Here is a 24,692-nt window from a genome sequence, read left to right on the forward strand (position 1 = left end):
AGCGAGATGGAGATCTGTCGAAAATCTCCGAGCCTTCCTTCCCTGACCCCAAGATCAAGATATTGGAAGGATTTGGCCCTGCCTGTGGTGGGCTGCGCGCTCGGCCTGGCCTGCCGTGCCGGAGCCGTTGCTCTGGGTTTCGCAGCCCTTCCAAGGAAGACGTGAACAAGTGACTTGACTGTGAGGTGACAGGCTGATGTTCCTTGGCGTGCCTGGGCAGCCTTTTGACTGGACCGCGACGGCTGTTGACTGCCGGCTTCCCTGCTGATGATTGCTGTCCTTTGCCCTGCCGGGCTTGGTCTCGTTTCTGTCTGTGCGCTTGGATGTACTGCAGGTCCTGTACAGGCGTGTCCCTTGTCCAGCTGATGGAGCTGGTTCTCGCGCAGTGAGTGGGGAGACGGGCGAGGACGGATGCAGCGGGAGAAGGGGCAGAGAAGAGCAAGAGAACAAAAACGCGATGGATGTGATGTGATTTGATCCGCTTAGGCTGCTGGCCAGGGAAACACCGGACGACGGACGCGGACGAGACGGGCGACGGGCAACAGGCGTCAGGCGAACGGCACTTCAGATTTCGTCAGCTGGGAAGGCCCCTGTCGTGACTTCCTGTAGCCGCTGTGATGGGCACCTGGGTCGACTTGGGCGGGCAGGAGCACCGTCTGATTGGGCAGGTGGGGATGCACGCTCTAATGACCCTGCACACAGCGCGCTTGCCTTTTTTAGCAACACTCCCATCTCAACTCCCTCATTGGACGGGGGCTGCTTACTCATCCACCTGGGGTTCGTCCAACCACGTCCCGTTCGCAAGCTCGCAACCTTCTTTCGGATGGGAAGTTGCGATCACGAACCCACGACTTCGCCCCAGCAAGGGACGGATCTTGCACTCCAGCTGAAGCTCGGGAGGCGAGAAAAGAAACGAAATCAGGGAAAAGTTCGACTGGAGATTATCGTGCAACCTGAAGATTTCTCCTGTGGCAAAATCAGGAGTAAGGCCGACAGTACTGCCGCACACAAGAGAGAGGGGTGAGAATATCAAGCCGGTTGCCTCAACTGGCTGATGAGATGGCGATGACAAGAAAAAAAATTGGAACGGTATGAGAAATGACCAAGCTCGATGACCTCGTCGTCCTCGAAAACCTGGCGTCCGATGCCAACATATTTGTACGCTTGCATGTTGGCAGCTTCCAACCGTCAGTCCAGTCTCGAGCGCGTTCCCTACGGCTTGGAATGCCTCATCCAAGCGCCCACCAACACGGCGCCAACTCGTCCATCCATGTCCATCAGAGTATTCAAGAACACGATGTCCAGCCACCTAGTATTTCGTGCTTCTTCTCTGCTTCATCCAGCGCGCGGGTACACTCGAGCCAGGGCATCATCGACGCGTCCCCCCCCCCCCCCCCCCCACAGCCTCGACCAGCCAAGTGGCTGTTTCCTACTTTCAAGGCATTATCCTTCTTCTCAGGCCTGGCGGCTCGCGACGTCTTGAAGGATTGTTGCCAGCTCAACATTCTGCCAGACCAGATCTCAAGGCCACGTTGCCAGGCCGGATTTCTAGGCCGTGGAAAGGGGCTTCTGAGCGCGCGCCACGTGCAACACGGCCACCCGGCCACTGAGCCAGTCGATTGTGCCTATGCAACTTCGGATGAAGACTCACTCGTCTGGTCATGCGCGTAATTCCTTGCCCGTATTCTACGCCGATGTTTACGCTCGTCATCCACACACAATTCAAGGAGGCAGGCGTGCGAGCGATGAGGTGTGGCCCGAGATCTGGTCCGCCCGTCGGCCTCAAGGCCCCACGTCATCCTTCGGCACAAGATCCAATGCATGGAAGCCACGAACATCTCGCCCGTCCGCCCGCACCCTCTCTTTGTCACACTACAGAAGTGCCTTGGGTTGCTCAGTGGCCGGACCTGCTAGACCGACCGAGTGGCTGAATCCTTCCGGGTCGCGTGTAGAGGATTAAAATGCCGGCCAAGGACGACCTCTTGCCTTCGGCCATGTGGTATCAAGGCGCCTCAGACGCGTTGGCTCGACTCAAACCCCAGACCAACAGCCATGCCAATGGCACTTGACGCCTTTGCCGCCCTACTACTCCATACTGAGCCACAGCCGCCGGGCAGGCGACGCGTCTATGGACCGCCTCACGATCCTTCTTCACATCTGCAAGCGCGAGGGATCAGTGTTGGCCAGATGTCGCACCAGGGCCGGCCACGTTGTCGATCGGGGCATCTGGATCTGACCGGGGGCTTCGTTTTTGTGGGGGGACGTCTCCCATTGACCGGATTACACGCCACCTGCCGCCATCTCCGCTCAATAGTTGCTACCTTGGCGGCCAATGATTGTTCGGACCGAACCTCCATCGCCGTATAGTGAGAACCGGTCTGGCCAATATCGAATCACCAATTCCACAATGTCGTCTGAGTTGACAGATCATGGCAATGTACTTGTGACCTGGCTGGGTTGAGCAAGGTGTTTGTATGTGTATTATCGGATCTGTGATGAGCGACTACATGCACTGGGGACGCCACACCGAAGCATGTAGAAAACAACGTTTGCATGGATTTCAAAACTCACAGCTCGAGACTAATGAATGTTCTCTGCCTCACAAACTCCGTGCAGTTCATTCATGGTGTCAAAAACCTCCCGCCTCCAAAACCCTCGGACACAAGCTGCCCCCCAAAAATGAACGCCCAAAACCCCAAAGCCGCACAAGTCATCATCCCCAGCACATCGGCCCAGTCTGCAGCTGTCAGAATCTCTGGTCACATTTGACTGACCGTCAGTCGGCATCACGGGGAGCCCTCGGCTCCACCGCCGTGAGCCGCCGCCTCCTCTCGCCGATCCTCATCGGTCCTCCTCAGAAGCTGCCACTTGAACGGCACGTCAGACACCCGCTCCGCCTGTCCGTCGTCGTGCAGCACGAGATTGAGGTTGCCGGTCGCGCTCAACTCTGGGAACTGGTCGAGGGCCGGGCCATTCTCCAGCAAGAGATTCAGGATATCGACGACAAGGTCGGCAGTGAATCTGTTTTGGCTCAGGAACCGTCAGCTGGATGACACGTGACACACTGGTGAGTTGGGTGGTAGTAGATTGGGTTGGCAGTCTTGGCCTAGTGGAATGAACTTGCATCATGGTGTTCTTCGAATCGTGAGCGATCACCAGCTTGAGCGATCTGAAGCTCAAGATCTTTTGTTCTCCTCCCTTGAGAAACCAGGACCCCGTGACGTGGGGCATCTCCTTCTCCAGCAGATCGGGCAACGTCGGCGCGATCGATTCCAGGGCGTACGAGGCTAAAGGTCGGCCCGCGAGTGCCATCGCCGTAGTCAGTCTCCTCAAGCACATCTTTATCCACGTTCTCGGGCGACTCGTCGTAGTTGTCCTTGTTGTGAAGACCGTAGAAAGGTTGACGAGGGACGAGAGCCAGCGGCTCTGTCGAGGGGCGTCGTGGATCCACGAGCTCATGAGACGGCTGTCCCATAGCTTCGCTCTCGACAGGGTCTTTGACCTTGTTCATGATGGTCTTGTGCAAAGATGGATAGGTTGCTTGCGATGTGAAAGGATCAAGGTCGCAGTTGATTTAGGCCTCTGTTCCTTAGGGAGGTTGTAGTTAGGAAGAAGTAGAGGGAGGGAAAGTGGCAGCTTGTTTATACCATGGATTCTGGATTGAAAATAATATCAAATTGGTCTTCAATGAACACTGCAAGCATATCCCAGTGAGGACTGAGTGAGCAGCTCAGAAACTATGCTGATAGATGGATCATTAGCTCCATTACTGATTCGATGGACGGATACCTTCAAATGGTCGCTCAATGTGAATAATTCCTGTGCATGAGGCATGTTTCCATGTCTGTGTCCGTATGAGAAAGCACTGGTGCGAAATTGACAGGTCTGTGGCAGTCAGTCTTGGTTATTCACTTCTTGCAAGACCTGTCACTGAGTTCAGTTACCTAATGCTTGACACATTTATGCCTGCTCCTTAAACACCACGAATGACTTGGGCACAGCCTTGATTCAATACTCTCTATGATAGTATGGGGTCGCCCACATACAAAACATGGTTCAACCCCTTTCCATGGGAACACTCTTCGAGGGAAAATAATTATTTTCTGCCTCAATCTCAACAACTCCAAGGATCAATCGTAAGTCGTCAAACACCCACCTCAGTCCCATACATCAGCTACTGGTGCATACCATCACAATGGCTGCATTTCTCCATCAGCTTCTCATGGTTTGCTGCATGTTCCTGATTGTCCACCCCGTGGTGACAATCAACCTGTCGGCCGAGTTCACAGAGTTCTATGAAGGTGCTGTTCTCAGGTCATACAACCACTACGCGGACGACCTGGCAGATCAAGTTGCCAGCTTCGACGGTTTCGGAAGCATGACCCCATGGAGCGTTCTCAATGGCCCTACCCACAAAGTCAAACGCTTGGATAGCGCCAGTCGATGTGGAGCAGAGTACGACTTGTCGGCCCAGGATGGGTCTTCGATCTCCAGCATCTACGGCTCCTGGGTTGTTCCCGAGTTGATACAGCGCAGTGACGGTATTCCCGACAACCCACCCCTGAACTGGCAGTGGATCGTTGAATGGGTGGGAGTCGACAATATCGGTGCCGATGGCCAGCCCAGCCAGGATTGCAGTCTCCTCGAGGTCGGAGTCTTGTCGTTGGTAAGTCGTGATGGAATCCTGGACCGGATCAGTGCCGACAGGAATGATATAAGTGACTAATTATGCAATTTCGCAGATTTACGGTAATCATGAATCCAGCCGGCAAAAGAACACCGCTTTTTGGGCAATGTTCCCTCAGCAACAGGTTCCTATCAACATGGAGAGTAAGTGGTATCAGGCGCGGCCGATTAGCATGCTCCATTGGAAAATATCCCCTAATGAAATTGGACTAGTTCGAAATGACGACTCTGTGGACGTCAACGTTACTGTGGTATCCGAAAAGAAAGCCGCAATGTAAGTCTCACCAACGCCAAGGCCACCAAGATGCGTCCTCACTGATATGCTCCAAAGAGCCATCGACAACCTTTCAACCAGGTACAGGATTGAAGGAGAACTCACCATCGGTCCGGAAGAGCGCGCAAAGTGGTGTGGACGTAACGCGGCCTGGATTGTCGAGGACACATGGGCACCAGCGGTCAACGTACAGGTCCCTGGACCGGTTCCTCCCTTTGCCAGTTGGATCCTGTTCAACTTCACGGATGTGCACGCAACCACTAGCAGCGGCAAGAAACTTGACCTCAATGAGGCGACTCTTCTTGACACAAAGCAGTCTGACCCAGACGGGCATAATATGTTGACTCTATGCACACCAGTGCAGATGGATAGCACTACACTGGAGTTTTATCCCTACTAAGATTAGTAGGGATTTGGAGAAGATTTGCGACGGCTGATTGCGATTCAAGATAGTGATTTTGGGGGAGACAATGGACCAAGGTCCTGTCGAGGACACCAATAAATCGATCTATTACTCTGACGGCCACTGATTGAATCGTCTCCGGTAAATGGATCCAAATGCCGTCGCTGATCAGGTTTTGACGTGGCATCAGGGGTAGTTACGACGCTGCATGCCTACACTGCGTGAAGGAGACCTCAAGTGCTCTGGAACCACAAGTTGACTGGCCCCGAGTTGTCACAATCCCAGAAGACCGGTCACAGGATGAGATTCAGAGAGACAGAGCGGAGCACTTTAGTCTGATGAACAAAGCTTCTGCTAGATAGACATTACAGGACCATAACCATCAGAGGGCACTTAAATACGGGCAACCATCTTTTTGCCACTAATCTTCCACTTTCGTAGGTCGTCCATCACTTCTAGTATCTTTTCCATGCCGTGTACAATCTCCGTTGGCGGTGGTCGTATCTTTCCGATCTTGAAAAGGTGCTCAGATAGCCGCAAGAAATCCTGATTGGCCCTGAACAGCTCCTCATCACCAGGGATGAATTCCCCTCGAACCTGGCGAGCCTCGCCGAGAACGGCCTCGCCTGGGGTAAATATCGACCTCACATCATCCCTAGGGAACGGTGTGAGGGACAAGGAGTCGTACAGGCAGCCCTCGCCATCGGAAGCCATTGCATCTGCGCATATCTGGGGCGAGTCAAACGCCCCCACGCAGTCGAACACCAATCTCAGCTGACCACCCGTGACTTTCCTGATTCCTTCGACGCAGCCCTTAGTGTCGTGGTAGTCGAAAGCATGGTCGGCCCCTCTTTCCTTTACTAGCACAAAGTTGGCCGCTGAGCATGTGGTGATGACCAACATGCCACTCAACTTGGCCAACTGAATGGCCATGAGCCCGGTCGTCGTGCTTCCACCATAGATCAAAATGGTTCTCTCAGGAGTTTCCGTAGCCTTATTCCCTACGTGTAATAGGTCCAGCCCTGACTCCACCGTTGGAAATGGCAGCCCCATCAGATGGTAGAATGCACAATACACGGTAGCCAATGCAACATTCACACCCGCAGCCTCAGCCTCACCGACAACTCCACCCATCTCGCCCAGCCGCAGCACCGCATCTCCCTTGACAAGGATATACTCAGCGAAAGTCCCGGCGTTCGGCATGGGCCCAGCGCTGGGTATCGCGAGGCCGGCGATCTTGTCCCCTTTTTTGAGACCGCTGGTCACCGCGGACCCGATCTCGATGACCTCGCCGGCGTACTCGCAGCCCAGGGTGATGCCGGGCGCGAACATGCCCTCGTAGTCGGCGAAGAGGTAGTCACAGGGGTTGATGCCGGCGTACCACGGCTTGACAAGGACGTAGGCCGGGTGCTGAGCTAGGGCGGTGAGGGGCGAGGGGATGGGTACGTCTTCTACCTCGGCGTGCCCGGGGGTTGTCCCTGTTCGGATGGCGCGCATGGTGGTTTTCGTCTCCATGCTGAGCCTGGTCGCATCAGAGGAGCGAGGATGTCAGAGTTATGGGCTTGTCAAAGTAAAAGTTTCTTCCCATTCACTCTGTGAGACCATATCAGCCCGGGGATGAGACGTCCAATTGCGGGGTTCATATAGATCGAGTGATTCAAAGAGGTGGTCGAGACTAAAAAGAGGAGGATTCATCAGCATCCCTCGGTCGGCTCAAAGCTAATGCGGTCAGCAGGCCTGGATCAAGTGAAGATTGCAATTTGAAAAGATTTTAGCGTTGTTTTCATATTTGAATCGACAAAACCCAGACTTTTAGGATGAGCCTCCCGGAGATCATGAGGACGAGTGAGGCTGGCTTGTGATCGAAGCCAGCAAACTGCTCAAAGGACTTCAAGAACCGCCAGAGCTATCTCAACTGAAAAGTTCCAAAAGTGTAATTGAATGCTATCCGCTTTTCTTCTAATATATCCAAGCAACCCCAAACAAATCGATGACTACAGTCAGAAAATGACGAACTTGAAACGTTGTTTCTCTGCTTGTTATCCTCTACTAATACGACCGAAACCATCGCATTGGATTGAGTCTAATTCAAAACGGCTTTACTCCTCGAGAAACTCATCCTAAGAAGGAGGAAGGACTGATAATGTGGAAACTGGGCCAACACCACTCTCATCCAAGCTATCGAGTTCCTTTCAACTACTCTGAAAATTTAAGTTACGGGCAACACCAATCCGATCCTCCCCGAATGGTCTCCCTAGTCCTTGAAATACCCCTTCTTCACAATATCGGCCCACCAGTCCCAAAGGCTCCTCCTCGCCATCTCGATCCCAAAGTTCGTAAGGCCCTCGACATCAACAAATCGCTGACCAGGTGGCCGAACCGGTCGATCCTCGGGGATCGGCGCCTTCATCGTCGGCACGATTGTGACGAATCTCTGCTTGTAATTTGTCATGCCTCGGACATCCTTCTCGAAGCGCTGCAGTGCCACCTTGTCCCCCGACTCCGCGTAGACGAGGCCGCTGCTCGTGGTGGGTCCGCGGCTTGTCTTGGAGACCATGGACGGGATCTTGTGTCGTTTCGCGAGTTTCTTGATTTCCCTCAGCGTCGTGCCTCGCGAAACGCTGACTGCCAGTGGCGGCGTCTTCAAGAGCAGGTGACAGAGGGGTGCGATGTGTGTCGTCATGGCGAACAGTTTCGGCCTGTGTGGGATCGGGATGGACCGTGTAGGTTACTCAAGTTCAGGTAACACGAGTGCAGAATCTGTTCACTTCGTGGCCCCCGGCATGACCAAACTTGGCTTCTGTTACTTCTAGTGAGTCGGGTGGGATGAAATATTAATGATTATCTTCGCGGCAGGAGTCGATTTTCTCTGTCCCAGTCTCCTGCGCGAGCCATTTCCCTGTGAAACACAAAACAGGCTGCCAACCGTCCGTCCCGTCCCGACCTGCAGCAACCCCTCATCTCCTCACGTCGGTGTGCGTTAACAAGCGCCAACCGCTTGGCCAAGTGGCGCTCACTCTGGCCCGATGCGAGATTAATGTTGCTTCTTGGATTTGAGCATGGTGTTTTGGGTTCTTCAGAAGTAAGTATGGCAATTGTCGACCTGTACTGTCGCCATCCGATTCGAGACTTCAGCTCCACGGAGTTGGATAGCAAAGGGAAGTGGACGGCATACCACTCCACGAAAAATGTTTACGACAAATCGATGCCGACACAGGTTAAAAGGATCTGCTCCGCTATCGACCAACTGCTGTCGAAGCCGGGTTTTGATGTCCCCGCGCTCTCGGAGTCGATCGGCGCGCGGTTAACAATCAACTTAAGAACTGGTACGGACAAGGGCAATTTGACTGCCTAATTAAAATATAGTCTTTCCAGCAGCTATTCTACTGCACGGCTTCTTGGAATATTAGCGCCGGTCTTGAATAGGGAAGCGACAGCCACTTCCAGAAATCCACCCTTGACAGCTCATTACCAACAGAAGATTCGATGGAACTACACATTCCGGCTAGAATCTTGCCAGGGCTGGTGTGTGTTCGCGAACGAAGAATCGTCCCGCGATTCCTCGGTAACAATGCTAATGGACTGGGTCTTTAGTATGTGCTGGCGGCCACTGTCGTCGGAAATGCGGTCGCCCATGACGGTCTGTTCGAGGACGCTGTCCCCTTGATGTCTATCCTTTTTGACCCCACTGCGCTGGCTGGAATTCCAATGTTTGTTGTCGCGATTTTCGAGTCGATAAGATGGCGCAAACTGGTTGCTCTTATAACTCGAATCTCCTTTGCTTGACAACAGCACACCGATTCTGGAAAGCAGAGGCCGGAGTCCCGTCAATGACCCGGCCACCAAGCCAAGGTTGTACTCGATGGCCATCCAATACAAGGATTCCGCACCCGCGTCTACAGAACAGCTTTGTTAGCTACTGGTTGAATTTGACCGGAAATAAAATGGCTCCCAACTTACAAGTTGTGTCTGGGGATCCAGACTTGTAGAACTGTATGCTTTCAAATCTGACGGCGGGCGCAATGCAGGCTACGGCGCCGCTGCCGAAGACCAACAGAAGCGCCGTCTTCTTGGCAGAGCCCATGTTGAGTTGTATCAACGCAGGGAATGGCAGAAGGAAGATGATGATGTCGCAAACAAAGAGCAGGACGGCTTGGTACATAAAGATTCCATAGGCAACATCTGACGAGTAGCAGTATTTCGACCTGTCAGGCGACATGAGGAACTCTAGTTCAAACGCATATTTGGGCGGATTGCACTGGAATGCGGCAACTAGTGTGCCCGATATCGTAAAGAGCACAAGGAATATGAGCAGGCCCATTGTCGTGTACTGAATATACGCTAGAAAGAGCAGACTAGGTTAGATGGATATGGGAAGAGAGGTGGCAATAGAGTGCAGAACCTACGGGTTGGAAACACTCGTCGCAATAACAAAAGGATGCTGGACTTGACGGCTAGAGAAATGAACAAGTATATGCATATACAGATGTAGTATAACTAAATTCAGTATTAGCAGCAGCCCTGGTCGAAAATTCAAGAAGTGGAGAATGTACCAAGAACCACATCGCCAAATGCTCTTGTGAAACATTTTGGATATGTTTCCCGACGCCGTAGTATACGACACTCAGCCCAATGCCATTGAATGCAGTTACAGAGATCTAGCCCTGCCATTAGTACTGGCAGTCTTGAGGGACGGCAGTCGTGTTGCATAACTCACCAAACCAAAGAGACAAGCCCAGTCATCGAGTCCAAACGACTTGATCAAGAACTTACGAACCCAAAGCTTTCATTGCCTCATCTGTCAGCAGTTTTCATGATTCCTAGCCAGCTTTCGAATACGTACCCTCGTGCTGCAAACCAAGATTGCCAAAACACCTGTAGATATGATGGTCCCGTACGACACGGCGATCTGATACTTCTCATCAGCGCCAAGCACTGGAGCTTCAGTACTAGACATCTCTATGACATGGGAATCGATGTTCGAGATGGACCAGCTGGGGATAGTGTGTTCAGTCGAAGAGAAGCAAGTGTCAGGAAGGATTCGAAAACGCGATACCTTCACAGCTTCGGGCCTTCGGTTAACTCCGAGGTCCGTCTACATATACTAGGAGGATGGCGACAATGCTCGCAAGGACTCAGGAGTGCTCCTACTTCAAGGGCTCCATCGTCTGCAAATGCCGAACGTGGAGCAGCTTCCTGGGGCCCCTGTAACAAATTAGCCCGACGATCGATCGCGGGGAGAGGAAATTGTCGCTGCCCGCGATGAAATTGTTGGTCCAGCCCTGGAGACTGACGGGACCGCCGGTATCTTACCTGACTCGCCTCTACTGCATCCAGAAGAATCTGGCAGGATTGGCTTACCACTAATGTGCGCAAGAGGGGTGCCATGCGTCTCGGTTACACTCCTTGCCTTCGGTTACGAAGAAATCATGTCTCCGGAAACGCCTTCCGGCCTGATCCTTGGCAGCAGAGACCTCAGCAACGGCTACCGCAACGAAGGATCCCAAAGCGCTTCAACGGTCGTACCGATGCGCCCAATGGGGCTAGTGGGGACTCATCCAGCGCTGCATCAGGGTTTTTGGACTCGTGGGGAAAGGCCTCATTGGCCGGCCCCGACCTGTCAACGCATTGCCTGCCTAAATCAGACCATGACAGTTTTAACTCGCAGATTTGCTATCAGCACTAAGCCTTATCACCCCTAGTGTCAGGGTCCCAAGGCGTGAGCGTCGACGACGCACGGGCGAGTCTCACAATTGAGGTAATTTGCGCCCCAGATAGCTTTTTCCCGGGTTCATGAGTCCCCATGGCGTGAGCCAACGCCCGACATAGCGACTCCACTGCGGCCCCTGACACACCACGTGTCGATCTCTTCCTTGTGTTGATGCGCCACACCGGAGCTTTTCTGTCTGGGTAGACCGAGCAGCTAGAGCAGATACAGAACCTTCTTCCGTCCTAACGCCTGTTGGTCAGGCGGCGTGTACCGCCTACTAGTAAGTACGTACCTCACTAGGGCTAAAAGTCTGCAGCAGTACATATAAGTGTGTTAAACTATAGCTCAAGAAAACACCATGAATGTCTCTCATAAACCATTTACCGACACCATGGCACAATCAGCACAGACGTTTCAGGTTATCATTGCTGGTGGTAGCCTGGTAGGCCTGACGACAGCACTGGCTTTGGAGAAGGCTGGAGTCGATTATGTCCTGTTGGAGAAGCGTGAGATCGCCCCACATATGGGGGCATCCATCTCCATTCACCCTCACACCCAGCGGGTGATGGAACAGCTGGGGGTGTGGCCTGAGATCAGGGCAGGCGTGCTCCCACTCGAGGACAGGCAACACTATGATGAGAACGGTACCTTGTTTGAGGACTCTGCGATACTTCGGGAGATATCCAAACTGTAAGTAACTCAAACTCAGTTACGATTAGGGTTACGTGGCTGAAGCAGACCAATCACAGGTGTCACAACCGGCACACTGCATTTATGGAACGCAAGTTCTGGTTGAGTTGCCTCTATAATACCATCGAGGACAAGTCTCGCATTCGCGCCAACACTGGAGTGGCCTCGTTCGTCGAGTCCTCAGAAGGCGTAGAAGTGACGACGGAGAGCGGTGAGGTGCTCAAGGGGGACATCCTGATAGGCGCCGACGGCGTCCACAGCCACATCCGAAATCTCTTAGCAGACAAGATCGACGCCACGGATGCCGCTGCCGCGCAAAAGATGCGGGAATGCTATGTAAGCACCTACCACGCCATCTTTGCCACCTCGAGGAATCTCAACACAAAGGGAGAGCTGTTCCTTCCGGAGCGCATGGTGCACAACGTCTACTACCAAGGCGCATCTGGCGTTGCTGCCGCCGGTGTCACCGGTCTTGTCTTTTGGTTTCTATTCGTCAAAAGTGACCAGGTGACCAAGACCCCCAACACACCCCGCTTCACCGAAGAGCAGACACTAGCCACAATCGCCAAATATGGAGACCACGCCCTCGGCCCTGGATACACCTGCAAGGACCTATGGGACAGCCGAGTCAAAGCAAACATGGTGCCACTCGAAGAGGGGGTGCTTCAGACGAAATGGAACTCCGGCGGCAGGGTCGTCCTGATGGGAGACGCCGTGCACAAGGCGACGGTCAACCCGGGGCTGGGGGGCAACCTCGCAGTGGAGGGCGTCGTGCACTTGATGAACGAGCTCGTGCCCCTCCTGCGCAGGTGCGGGGAGGACGGCGCGCGGAAACCGACGGGCACTGAGCTGGCGGCCGCGTTCGACGAGTACGAGAGGAAACAGCGGCCGCATGCCGGTATGATCGTGAATGCGTCTGGCTACATCACGCGCTACGAGGCTATGGAGACGTGGTGGCTCAGGGTGGCCCGTCGTGTCTCCCCTTGGCTTAGTGACTTCACCAAGGCGAGTGGTTTTGCTCGGTACATAAATGAGGGGCCGTGGTTGAATTTCTTGCCTAACCCAGATGAGGAGGTGAAAGCTGGTGAGGAGGGTCTGTGAGTTGTGAGTTACGGAGGATGTAATTAGGGAGGCTTAGGATTTGGCGGAGGATCACTGGCATGCTTGGCGTTGTCGAGATGGTTGAAGTTTAATTGGTATCAAACTTTTGTTGAGTCCATAGACGGGTTCCCTTTAATAAGCGTGAAATTGAATTTCATTTCACGATTGATCCTTCGCGCCTGTCGCAGTATGCTGTGGTATCACCAATCGAGAACTTGTATTTTGAAGTGGACCCTCGCTGGAGAGAAACCAAGAGCAGCACCAACGACGTTGACAGCTTCTCACTTCTGGGAATCATCACCAAACAGTCAATCTCGTCTACCGTAGTACGTTCGCGTGCTGAGTCGAGACCATTGAAATGCCCGTCACCCCGTAGATTCCCATCTTGCCTCCTGATGAACTCGCAAGCAGAGTGCATGGACCACTGGTGGGACTTTTCGCTATGGTGCCATTGTGGGTAATAGGGCCGCTCCGCTGAGCTGAATCGCCCGCGGGTCCAGCCACAGGCTGCTGATCAGGGTTTTGCTGATCAACGTCGTGCGACCCAGTGCCGCGGGTTTCCACGGAGCCTCGCCGCGGTGTTGAGGAAACCGCCTCTTGATCGATTCGGCTACGAGGATACACAGGTCACGAGTAATGATACAGGTCGCGAGCAATGAGATAGAATGAAGTCGACGACAGGATCTCTACTGCTAGCCAAGCTGAGTTTAGCTGGGGACGGCCCGCTACACGCGACGTCAGAAACCTTGTCTGACAGCCTGGGGGTGCCCAGCTTGCACGGAACCGAAATTGGTCCGCGACTCATACCCTGCTGAACCCCTAGCCTGATTAGGTTTAGCGTAACGTTCAGCAGCACCTGCCGATATACAGAGCGGCCGGCCCGACCCAGCTCGCTCCCGACCAATTACCAGCCGGGAATACTGAATCATCAACAGACTTCATGGCCAGATTTTACCGCCGGACATTTTTTTGATCTCCAGATTGCACTAACAACAGCTACTATATTATTTATTTTAGCGAAACGGCTAACTAGTATGAGAAGCAATCGGCTATTTGTCCTTGCTAGCGCTGGTGGCCGCACTTTAGAGCTTGCTGTTGAGGAGAAGCCGTGTCCGCTTGCAACCACAAGAAATCCAGCCACGCGTCAGGTCAACTAATTTGTAGCCACCGGTAAAGGGGTTGGTATGCACATCGCAATTATCAGCACAACTATTACACTGTATTTGTCAGGCTACAGTTCGCACTGCCCGAAGCAGTGGCAAGTGAATACCCTCTTGGCAGGAATCTTGCGTGTTTATATACTATATGCTTCCAGCTATACCCTGCTGTAACGGCATCAATTCGCAACATCTTGCATTGTCACTCCTTGTCGCCTTATTATCCCTCTTAATAGTCACTCGTTTTGCTCCTAAAATCCGGAAAACAATGAAGACCCCAGCTGCTGCCAGCCTTCTACTCGGTTCCCTGACTCTCGTCAGTGGAAAACAGGGACATGGTCGGCCTAGACGGACCCCAGGACTCACTGAATATGCCTCTATCTCGCTTCTCGACACGGCCTGTGAGACCGAGTTCCACCCTGACCAGCTCGACGTTGCCTGGGTTGAACTCATTGCGTCAAACACGATCCTGCGGGTGAACCTGACGAGCGGCGAGCAAACAAGGTTCCCGCTCAACAACCCCGTGGGGCTCCCCAGCGGCATGGAGTTCCTGCCGGACGGCAACCTGTGGTTCTCCGAAGTGGTCGGCAACAGCATGGTGAAGCTGGATCCCAAGGATGGCAGCATGACCGAGTATCCATTCCCCTGGACCAACATCTCACTCCTCGACAATCTTCCCGCCGGCATCCGCGTCAACATCGACGTCGCCGGCGGCCGCGACCGCGGAGCGTGGTTCACGTCCGTCGGCCTCAACGCCATTGGCCGGTTCGACATTGACACCCACGAGTACGACCTTTACCCGCTGCCAAACCCGCTGTCGGCCCCTCTCATCATGCAGGCTGGCCCGGGCAACACCATGGTCTTCTCGGAGATCCTGGGCAACAGGGTCGGCACCATCGATGTCACCACCAAAGAGATCAAGGAGTACGAGATCCCAACACCGCTGTCCCTGGTTCAGGGTGTCGCGATCGACCCCGAGGGTCTCATCTGGTGGACCGGCACCGGCGGTGGCAACTTTGGCACCATCAACGTGACCACGGGCGAGGTGACCGAGATGTTCATCGCCGACATCCGCGCCGCGGGCAACTCCACCGTGGTCGATGAGGGTCTTGTCAGCATTGGTTCCTCCGGCGCACTGGCTCTCCCCGGCCCCATCCGTGTCGGCCACGATGGCAAGGTCTACTTTGTGGAGGGCAACCTGGTCTTCCTCGGAAACCGCGTTGCGCAGTACGACCCCAAGACGCAGCAGCTCGTGGAGTATGTCACCCCTACCAGCCTCAGCGCCCCGTGCGATCTCAACAACCAGCAGCCGGACGCCATCTTCTTTGCTGAGTTTACGGGTGCCCATCTCGGTCGCCTGGATTACTAAGGGCGGCAGCTAAACAAGCCAAGCAAGGCGCCACCAGCTAAGAGTAACGGATTTAGAGAGCTAAAATTTAGTTTAACTGGGAAAAGCCCCATCTTTATACTTCATGTAAATAGTAATTATTATTATAGCACCTACCTCTAGAGCATTCTAGATTATGTCTTGCTGATGTGGCGATGGTCCCTAACGTTGTCCCTGACGTGACTGTGTGTGTTGGTAAAGGCGCCACTCCGGAACCGCTCAAATATGTTCACGGCTCCGTAGTGTTCAACCCAACTGACGAACTGCAGACGACCATTCATAATAGAAAAGTCTTTCACAAACTCAATAAGAGGTGGCTACCTAGGAGGACTGAATATCGTCACATGAGTGACCATGGCGATTATGGCAGTCACTGGGGGGTCAGTGAATGGGGAGTCACGTAAGTAAGGGGGTCCATACGTCTTTAAAAGGGGTGCCCTCTGCCCATTCTGCACTCAGAACTTCGCCATTACGCCCCCTTCGAATACACTGCAAACAATCGCATTTTTGCCAGACCCGGTCTTTCCTGCCACACCGAATGCTTCCTCGAGCTCGAGCTCCAGCCTGTTAAGGGCTGTCCACACTTCAAACTCTCAAACAAGAGACAGCTCGGCCTATCGATTATTGAGGTGGACAGCCACACTGGCGCCTCCCAGCATTAAGGCGCCTTCACGCTTCGGGCTATCTTGGTACCTGGATGAAGATGGAAGACGAACGTCAGTGTCGGCAAGCCACGCTAAGCAATGTTGGGTGCACTGGTACGCTGCCTGTCGTCCGATGCCTCCCCTTTAGGCTTTTCGGATCGCCCTCGAGCCATTGGTGAAGCTCCAACACATAACCGTCCTGCCTGTAGATGCTCCCGCCTTCGATTTCTTCCAAAATCCTGATGGCCACCGTGTCTTCGAAGCGCTCTTACTCGATCGATAAGCCCCGGCATGTCTGGAAAACAGATTTTGGCCCGAACGAGCCTGCACGCCATTCCATGAATATTCAGAAAGCCGCCTTTGGAATACTTGCTCTCTATCCACTCAAACACCGCTCACAAGACGATTGCCGGCTGTCCAGACCAGGAGAGCTTGGGTCTAAGCATGAAGGCAGCCAGCGTCTCCATGTTCTTGAATGGTGCATAGCTCATGCTAGAATCTCCATCACAAGCGTGTAGTCAACTCATCTCGGGCAGCTTGTTTGCTGTCGGTGAGGCCAGAAGCGGGTCAGTCATCAGACCAGCCTCCTTGAGCTTGTCCAGCATAGAGCACCAGCTAATATTGTACTCAACCTTGACACGATGGCTCCCTTGAGGTATGGCAAGAATCACATATATGTAGTCATGCTGTACTGCTCTGAACCCATTACTCGTCATCGCGAATGCTTCTTCATCGTGAAAGCTTCGTCATCGCGAAAGTCTTTGTAAATGCCTCGTCATCATAAATGCCTCGTCAAGATACAACAAAACCCCACCAGTCATTGATTATAGCACCATGCATAGTTGCTCATATCTGGAAGGTGTCCTTGTGATGGTGAGTCGTCGCCTCCTGTCCCTCATCATGAATTGTGGGGAGCAACAGGCAATGTAGCACTTGCATTGCAATGATAAGAGCCATAGCCGCCTATCCATTCAGTGTCTTAGTCGGGCGCATATATATCAGGAAAGGTCGCAACGTATTCTGCTAGCTCCGAGATATAATCATCGTCTATGAGTTGATGCTCAATAGCGTAGACTAACTTGGGGAGCACCAAAGTAAGAGGCAGGGTACATATGCTCTAATGATATCCTAGTTCTAGGTGGCTCGCTTAGAGCAAAGGTTCCAATCTATTCCTATTTGGTCTCCATGCAGGTGGGCTGTACCACTTTGGTTTGCAGCCACGGCACTGCCATCATCCAATTACGGTCATTGGACTACCGACTACATGTAAAAACGGCATCGATGAGTTGAACATACCAGAGTCAAGTTTGCGTCAATTTCAACGCCGCCGTCGTCCATGCTTGCCAATCAAATGCATCCAACAAAGGGTCTGGACAGGCCCTATAAGTATGAACCACTGCCGGAACCGACATGCAGGTATCTAACTGCGTTCGAGCCCGGGGGGCTAGGGACAAGAGAGATCGAGGTGCCTCACACGACATACATCAGGCTCGCCACTCTAGAGCCCGCCACCCAGCCGCAGGACGATCTCGTGATCCGCCTTGACACCGTTCCCTTCAATGCCCCTTTCAGCGACTCCGATTACGACGACCCAACCCTGACGGTCTGGCATGACGTCCGCGCCATCCGCGGAGAGGACCAGCCGCCGCCTGAGTACGAGGCTCTGAGCTACGCCTGGGGCTCCGAGGCGGATCCCGCCCGTGTGCGAGTCCGGAGCCGAAGCCACAAACCTGGCTCCGACAGCTACTACCTGTCCATAACGCGCAATTTAGACGACGCCTTGCGCGCATTGCGGAATTATCATCTCGCTGCCGAGGACCCCGAGAGCGCTGTTGCATCCAATTTATCACGCGTCCTATGGATTGACGCCATCTGCATCGACCAGGCCAATGCTGCAGAGAAGGGCCCTCAGGTCGCGATGATGGGGAGTATCTACCAGTCCGCCAGCCGGGTTGTTGCGTGGCTGGGTCCCGCGGACGAGACCTCACACCGCGCCATGCGCTTTATGTGCTCCGTCGGCCTGCAGGTCAACGTGTCGTTCCGCGGGTCAGAGCTCTCGCCCGCCCCAGGCGCCGCCCATCCGGCCCTGGGGGACATCCAGGCGCCGCTTTTTGAGACCCATGACCACGACATGATCCCGTGCCTGACTGCCTTGTTCGAGCGTGCGTGGTTTTGCCGCCTTTGGGTGGTGCAAGAAATCCTCCTCGGAAATCCCTTGCGAACGATCGTGCTGTGTGGGCCTCATGACGCTGTGCCGTGGTCCTTATTTCGCAAGGCCATCGCTGTGGTAAGCTGGAAGGGGCTACGCTTGTCCACGCCTCAGCATAGCCATGCTGTGATCTCGCGGCTGTGTACATTTGTAACGGTGCAGGATAACACGGCATATCTGTCGCGTCTGCGCTACGACTTTGGCGGGCTCGCATGTAAGGACCCTCGCGACAGGATCTACGCCGTGATGAATTTGCTGGGGCCTCTCGAGCGGCGACATCTGTGTATCCGCCCAGACTACGCAAAGCCCGTCGCGAAGGTGTATAGGGAACTGGTGAGACGGGCGATCGGCGTTCTGGGTGATTTATCGATCCTGGAGGAGTGCGAGGCGAGTGCGGAGGGCGACAGGTCATTGCCAAGCTGGGTACCAAACTGGGCTTGCCAGCCTGCATCTCGCGGGCCAAAACAGGGAGTACCATTCGCCTCGGCACAGCTTGGGGGCTGGACCGCAAGCAAGGACAGTATTTTGGACGACAGCAGCGACATTCTGACTCTGGCCGGAGTCAGCGTCTCGACGATCCAGCATATTGGAACATGTTACCCTGATGATATCGACATCAGTGACGAGATTCGCGTCGCCCAGATGCTTTTCCAGGAAGGGCTGTGGGAGCACGACCCGCTGGGGGAGCACGACCGGCTGTGGGGCGTTCCTCTGTGCGAATGGGTGCGCACCTTGTTGACCGGGGAGGTCGCCGAGGCCTTGTCTCCTCCACCGCAATGGGCTCCCACGATGAAAGAGGGTATAGAGACACTCCGGGTCATGCTCGCTGCAGGAACCAAAACACCATCTGGATGTACTTTCGATAAAGCCAATTGGGCATCCAGGAGGAGTGTCAGGTTCCTCAAGAATGCTGGAAATCGAGCTGCTGGGCGGCGCATATGCAAAGACTCACGGGGATCACTCGTCTTGGCCCCACGACTGGTACGCCGTGGTGATTTGGTTTGTGTTCTTTTGGGGAGTGGAAATCATGTGCTCCTGCGACCGACCTCGCCAACAGGCAAGCAGTTCCGCTTGGTCGGAACGTGTTTTGCCCATTGCGCTCTGTGTAAGCCAGTACCCTCCTTGCTAATTTTAAATGTTGCGTTAAAGTCTTTTCTTGTGAGTCGTTTGTTCTAACTCACCTCCATCTTGCTCATGTAGATGGAACTGCATTTCTGGGTCCCGTGCCCCCTGGAATTCGAATCGTCCTCGACCCTCGAACATCCAAAATGACCTTTATATCCAGCAAAACGGGGCAAAGATCCTTTGTTGACCCGCGGCTGTCATACCTTTTCAGTGAACAAAGGCTTGCCGAGTTTGAAAGGTCACTATCTGACAATAACGACTCGCCGGTGAGCTTGCACGAGCAGATTGATCCTGATGTTTTATCCAAGTGTGGGAGAGGGTTAGACGGCAGGAAAGGGGTTGGCATACGGAAATTCGAGATCATATGAATATACGTAGCTTTGAGATATTATCTGCACACATTGTGTTGAGATCCATCATGATCAAACTCTTACAATGGGAGTCATCAAAGTTACCGTGTCTTGTCTGGGCTTCAAGGAGATACCGGGGCCTTGTCCTCATGATACGCTTGTTCGCCCAAACATCCTGGCAACAACCACCGGGCCTACAGCCGTATGTGCCAAGGTAATCGTCACTTCCAATCCTGGATTTGTTTCGTGCATTCAATCTGGACACAAGAATAACCCCCCAGCATGGTTCCATCCCATCTTCAGCGGGAAAGCCTCTTGTGGCAAAGAAGCAGAACTTCAGCCGCCACCAGCACGGTCTAAGATCGCACAAGTTCTGTCTGATCCGCCGTGTATGGCATTACACCCATCTCGATCGAACTTGACGCACGAGATCCAGATGTAGACTCAATCCGTTTTGCCATTCATAATCGTGTTACGCTTTTCGAGAATCCGACTTTCTGCACGCTTTGCCATATGGGTATGCAATCGAAGCCCCTGGGGGCGTGCTGCTGTTATTTGTGGCTGTCGCGCCTTCAACCACTATGTGAACCATCCAATCTACCATCATGCAATTCCTTCCGTTGGGTTAGTGCGTAAAGATCATCAACTGGTTGCCCACATCTCTTTTCACGTTGAGTAATTCATGGCTTGTTCTCGTAAAGCATAATCGAATTCCGAATTTTGGATTGATACCAGTCAATCAAATGTCCGATGCTCTTTGTGAACTGTAATAGTTATGGTGTATCGCACTGGGATGTATGCCTCGTATCTAAGCGTAGCCAGCTGTTCACCACGCTGCTTCCTCATCCTGGCCAACTGAAGGCCTCTTGCTGTGTATACTATTGGTGATCCCATACACCGAGTCTTGTGTAAGTGCCGTCCTGGAGCCCGCATTCCGTACGGGTCCCATCGCGTAGCTGTTGTTGCCACTGGATCTGCTCGGGTACTCTTTGCGATGGCATATAGGCCGAAGCATCGGGAGGCAAGCGCCAAGAATACCAAATGTGATCTCGATGGGGTACAATACTTCGAAAGCGTCTCTCCGAATGTAGGTGTCTGTGGGAGCCTGCCCAATGAAACCCGGCAGCTTCCAGGCCAGAATTCGCAGCAGGGACAGCACGCAGGCACTACACATAACCGTCAGTATTTGCGTAGCAGTTCAAGTAATGAGCGGGGTGTGACCAACATAAAGCCAACTGTAAAAGTAAATAACAGTCGTATCTTGCGTTTACGATTTCGCATTTGCAGTCCCCACAACGACTTCAAGGGGAGGGCAAAGACGACAATATCGCAAACACAGCTTAGAACATCGGGCAGGACACCATACACTACCCACTTCGGCCCCTCTTCCACCGCATCTGGGCCTTGATCGGCCATAACAAAGAGTACGTCTTGGATGCCGACGCCGAGCTGAACACCCATGGAGACCACGCCGCATATGATCACCCAGGCCCCTACAGCCATGATGATGTGGCTCATCCAGGGAATCTGCCGTAGAAGTTCATAGTATATGCAGAGGATTGAAACTCTGCACAGATAGCTTGACAGAAGGTAGAATGTCGAGGCAATGACGAGGCACTGCGTTAAGCTGGGTCAGGCCTTATTGTTCTCCCGTCGCAAGCCCATTCGGTCCTGCTTGTTGAAACGCCCGGGCTATGTGTGGACTTACCTCGACTCTCATTATCCAGAACCCTATACCTCTGTCTTTCAACTCCCAATTGGCGCCGCCTCCGCCTGCAAATACTGACAAACGCTAGATGTTAGTACTCTGCGGTGACTGCGATAGGACCTGAAAGTCTTCCCACATACAAAGAATTATTGGGAGCCAGACTCCCAACAGAGTTATCTGCCATCAGTCAGTTTTTATGCTGCAAAATGTACGACCAATGACCTATACATACGCAGGATAAAATGATCAAGTAATCGCCCCATTTCAGGCGGGAGCGGAGTATGGATTTTGACCATAGTCGCAGACCAACCAGCACAGGCGCTATCGGAGCGAGAACAGCGCATAGAACGACGATCCCCACCTGGAATGAGGAGTTGATGTGTGGTTCCCACGCCATTTTGGGACAGAAAACGGTCGTGTCATCTCAACGAGCGTGAGAAAACGAAAGACAATCAGCACGATGCAAGGAAAGCGAAACGGGGCAGGTGCGTTGGCCGAAGGTCATAGACAAATATCAGGACTAACTAAAGTCTTACGTGCCTGCGTATAGTCCCGAACCCAGGCAGCTAGAAAAGAAGAGTCATGCCACTGCGACGAGCATGTGGGCCGGGGGGGGGGTGTACATCGTGTACATCCCGACAAAAAGACTTCGGCCGCTCCAGCCCCGGAGCTGCAAACGTAACCCTGTGGGCGGGGTACGGGCTCAGCCCTATCGAACACGGTCCATTCACGACCGGCGGAGTGAGCTGACAAGCGAGAGGTTTCTGCGCATCGTGTGCCTACCAGCCCGGGCCTAACACAAGCCCGGCAGTTGGGAACCAACCGGAGGCCGTGGGGCTTCGTCTTACGTGCGTCTCTTGGCGAGGGCCCAGTAAGCCGGAGAGCACTCTGAGGCCACCCAAGAGCTGAACACGTCGCCCGCACCGCTCATTTGTGCAACTCCTGCGTTGATCATGCTTAGGTTCTGTCAGCGTCGCACTTGGCGGATGTCCCCAAATGAACGGGTGTGTGCCTTCCCGGTTCACCTGGGCTGTGTTGGTGCCACACCGAAGTGCTCACCGCCTTGGGGTGTAATGCGCCTCTTAAGAGTACACTTATACCCGTTGCAACAATGGAACTCGAACTTTAAAATCGACTTCTTAAAATATTCTCCGGCGATGGGACGAGCAAAGTTCAATTAAAAGGACAAAAAGACCATTGAATTGGTAATTCTCCCGTGTCAGAACCCTGTGCATGAAGTGTCAATGTCTCTTGGTCACTTCAGCTCTTTCATCCAGTCACTCACACTGCTGAGTCGAGGGAACAGTATGAGTACTAGCGATGTCCCACGAAGACGGGGCGATGAGAAGTTCTCCCAAGGTGATGTGGTCCAGGCCGTGACTCACCGCGGTTGGTGAGTTGGTTGCGCCAAAGGAAAAAGACACCCAAGGCCTGATGGAGAAATGTGAGTATTTGGTGTCAGTGAGGATACTGCAAATGGATTTGACTGCGATGAACGATGTCAATAAGCATTAGCCGGAACACTGGAACAATCGACCATAACTGCGGGCCAACTGGTGCCCTTCAGGTTTATCCTTTTCCTTTTTCCATTTTCGAAGCGGCTGGGAGTGGTCTTCGTTTGTTCTTCAATCAAGGATGCAATTCGATAAAAACCCAGCCAGAAACGGCAGTAATATATAATATATCACTGAGAATTGCGTTTCTCAGTGCGATTAGTGATCGTGATTTGTTCTGGAGAGTTGAAATAATGGGTTTCGTAGGGGCATTTCTCTGATGACAGGCTCTCATGTAATCCAATAGACCTGTCCGGAGAACCGTAACCAGCCTTGGAAGTTGTCGTATGTAAATTGCTTGTTGCCTCTCCATGTACTGGAAGGCCTCTGTGAGCATCTCTAATGTTGTGCTCTCGGTCATGCAATGCGTTGCATTGGAATAAGTGCTGCATCGACCACTCATAGGCTTGTATCCTACGCCTCGAAATGTTGATAGTGGCACCCGGTCATCGGATGTGGAAATTTTACTACATGAGATCGCATCTTTCATCGCTGCCCTGCTTCATGGCTTGGTACTGTCACCGTGTTGCCGAAGCCCCTTGTCACTTGAGACGTTTGATTTGTGTAGAACGAATCCATCTGGCATACATTGAATGAGGATACACCTTAGGCCCTTTGAATTCCCACACCCACACTGAGCTCTTGAGTGGCATGTGATTGAAAGGCGGTGGCTTCTCGAACTAAAGCTTATAGGCCGTCGTAATGGTGAAGAATCTGTCGCGTCAAGCATTCTTGCGGAACTCACACGTACACCTCAAGCTTTGACCCTTGAGCCTTTGAGTTAATGATTAAGATATTTCAATGGCTACTGGAGACACCGGAATCCCTCGAGTGCGTTTGTGCCAAAGCCTTGCATTTTCCAGGGCATGTCGACAAACTTCAATGCACACTCCAAACCTGGACGATGTTCGCCGCAAGACTTAGACTGGCTATTTTGACCACTGTGTGATTCAAATTTCTCATGACAAGGAAAAAGAGTCTACGAAAGACAGAAATTACTTAGCAATGGAGAAGTTGAATGTTCTGAACTACGTCTGACAGTGTATATGCCGGGATGGGGTGGGACGAGGCCGAGGAGGAGTTGTAAGGTATGTCCCTTGTGCAACCAGAACCAGTGAAACATTGACTGTTGGAGGTTGACACAACACCCACGCGATGCCTGGGGATCTCCCGAAGTCCCCAGCACTTGTATAGAGTGTCTCTCTATAAGACTGTCCACATCCCGGTTTGGATTTCTTCAGAGCAGTAAAGCTATGATGAAACCCGTATCGCGGAGATTAGCCATTACCGCCTTGATAAGAGCAACTTAGGAATATGTGGCAAAGAAGTATAGGGTACTTAGGAAGTGATTAAAGAGTTTAGGACCATTACAAAAGAATAATGACCCAGACACCAGTCAGTCTAGTTGAACTAGAATCGTCCTATTCGTCTACATACCATATACTTACACTAAATTACTGCAAATTGATTGCTCGTCGCTCTGACATTAACATTCGATGTAATTATTTCCTTCCAATAAGATATGGCGGAATGCGAATCTGGATACAACGAAAATTCCAGGTGCATGGTAGTCAAGCTGGTCCATACATCCCAATGATGAGTGTGGAAAGTTTCATGAATGACGTTGGTGTTTATGGATAGATAAATGTTCGTTTGATGATGATGTATGTACATGTGGAAAAATGAAGAATTCAT

General features: G+C 52.9%; 9 protein-coding genes across 9 annotated transcripts; 4 read left to right on the top strand and 5 right to left on the bottom strand.

Annotated features, from left to right (window-relative positions):
• Positions 1 to 2,786: 2,786 nt before the first annotated feature.
• INS49_010605 (uncharacterized protein) lies at positions 2,787 to 3,511 on the bottom strand (the record flags this gene model as incomplete). The annotated part of the gene is made up of 3 exons (XM_043171330.1): positions 2,787 to 3,021; positions 3,066 to 3,106; positions 3,284 to 3,511. The coding sequence occupies 3 exons, from the start codon at positions 3,509 to 3,511 to the stop codon at positions 2,787 to 2,789; spliced, it is 504 nt and encodes a 167-aa protein (XP_043025895.1).
• Positions 3,512 to 4,195: 684 nt separating this feature from the next.
• On the top strand, positions 4,196 to 5,360 carry INS49_010606 (uncharacterized protein; the record flags this gene model as incomplete). Its single annotated transcript, XM_043171331.1, has 4 exons — positions 4,196 to 4,666; positions 4,743 to 4,830; positions 4,900 to 4,960; positions 5,018 to 5,360. 4 exons carry the CDS (start codon positions 4,196 to 4,198, stop codon positions 5,358 to 5,360), a joined length of 963 nt encoding a protein of 320 aa, XP_043025896.1.
• A 396-nt stretch (positions 5,361 to 5,756) lies between these two features.
• Positions 5,757 to 6,878, bottom strand: INS49_010607 (uncharacterized protein; the record flags this gene model as incomplete). The annotated part of the gene is made up of 1 exon (XM_043171332.1): positions 5,757 to 6,878. One exon carries the CDS (start codon positions 6,876 to 6,878, stop codon positions 5,757 to 5,759), a length of 1,122 nt encoding a protein of 373 aa, XP_043025897.1.
• Positions 6,879 to 7,617: 739 nt separating this feature from the next.
• INS49_010608 (uncharacterized protein) lies at positions 7,618 to 8,046 on the bottom strand (the record flags this gene model as incomplete). Its single annotated transcript, XM_043171333.1, has 1 exon — positions 7,618 to 8,046. One exon carries the CDS (start codon positions 8,044 to 8,046, stop codon positions 7,618 to 7,620), a length of 429 nt encoding a protein of 142 aa, XP_043025898.1.
• An 809-nt stretch (positions 8,047 to 8,855) lies between these two features.
• On the bottom strand, positions 8,856 to 9,684 carry INS49_010609 (uncharacterized protein; the record flags this gene model as incomplete). The annotated part of the gene is made up of 2 exons (XM_043171334.1): positions 8,856 to 9,259; positions 9,324 to 9,684. The coding sequence occupies 2 exons, from the start codon at positions 9,682 to 9,684 to the stop codon at positions 8,856 to 8,858; spliced, it is 765 nt and encodes a 254-aa protein (XP_043025899.1).
• Positions 9,685 to 11,464: 1,780 nt separating this feature from the next.
• INS49_010610 (uncharacterized protein) lies at positions 11,465 to 12,864 on the top strand (the record flags this gene model as incomplete). Its single annotated transcript, XM_043171335.1, has 2 exons — positions 11,465 to 11,763; positions 11,823 to 12,864. The coding sequence occupies 2 exons, from the start codon at positions 11,465 to 11,467 to the stop codon at positions 12,862 to 12,864; spliced, it is 1,341 nt and encodes a 446-aa protein (XP_043025900.1).
• A 1,425-nt stretch (positions 12,865 to 14,289) lies between these two features.
• On the top strand, positions 14,290 to 15,390 carry INS49_010611 (uncharacterized protein; the record flags this gene model as incomplete). The annotated part of the gene is made up of 1 exon (XM_043171336.1): positions 14,290 to 15,390. The coding sequence occupies one exon, from the start codon at positions 14,290 to 14,292 to the stop codon at positions 15,388 to 15,390; it is 1,101 nt and encodes a 366-aa protein (XP_043025901.1).
• A 2,013-nt stretch (positions 15,391 to 17,403) lies between these two features.
• INS49_010612 (uncharacterized protein) lies at positions 17,404 to 19,533 on the top strand (the record flags this gene model as incomplete). The annotated part of the gene is made up of 3 exons (XM_043171337.1): positions 17,404 to 18,339; positions 18,424 to 19,242; positions 19,462 to 19,533. The coding sequence occupies 3 exons, from the start codon at positions 17,404 to 17,406 to the stop codon at positions 19,531 to 19,533; spliced, it is 1,827 nt and encodes a 608-aa protein (XP_043025902.1).
• A 1,029-nt stretch (positions 19,534 to 20,562) lies between these two features.
• Positions 20,563 to 21,841, bottom strand: INS49_010613 (uncharacterized protein; the record flags this gene model as incomplete). Its single annotated transcript, XM_043171338.1, has 5 exons — positions 20,563 to 20,902; positions 21,112 to 21,353; positions 21,445 to 21,518; positions 21,585 to 21,621; positions 21,677 to 21,841. 5 exons carry the CDS (start codon positions 21,839 to 21,841, stop codon positions 20,563 to 20,565), a joined length of 858 nt encoding a protein of 285 aa, XP_043025903.1.
• Positions 21,842 to 24,692: the final 2,851 nt, after the last annotated feature.

Source organism: Diaporthe citri (genome assembly GCF_014595645.1).
Source record: "Diaporthe citri strain NFHF-8-4 chromosome Unknown scaffold_4, whole genome shotgun sequence".
In the NCBI taxonomy this organism is placed as follows: domain Eukaryota; kingdom Fungi; phylum Ascomycota; class Sordariomycetes; order Diaporthales; family Diaporthaceae; genus Diaporthe; species Diaporthe citri.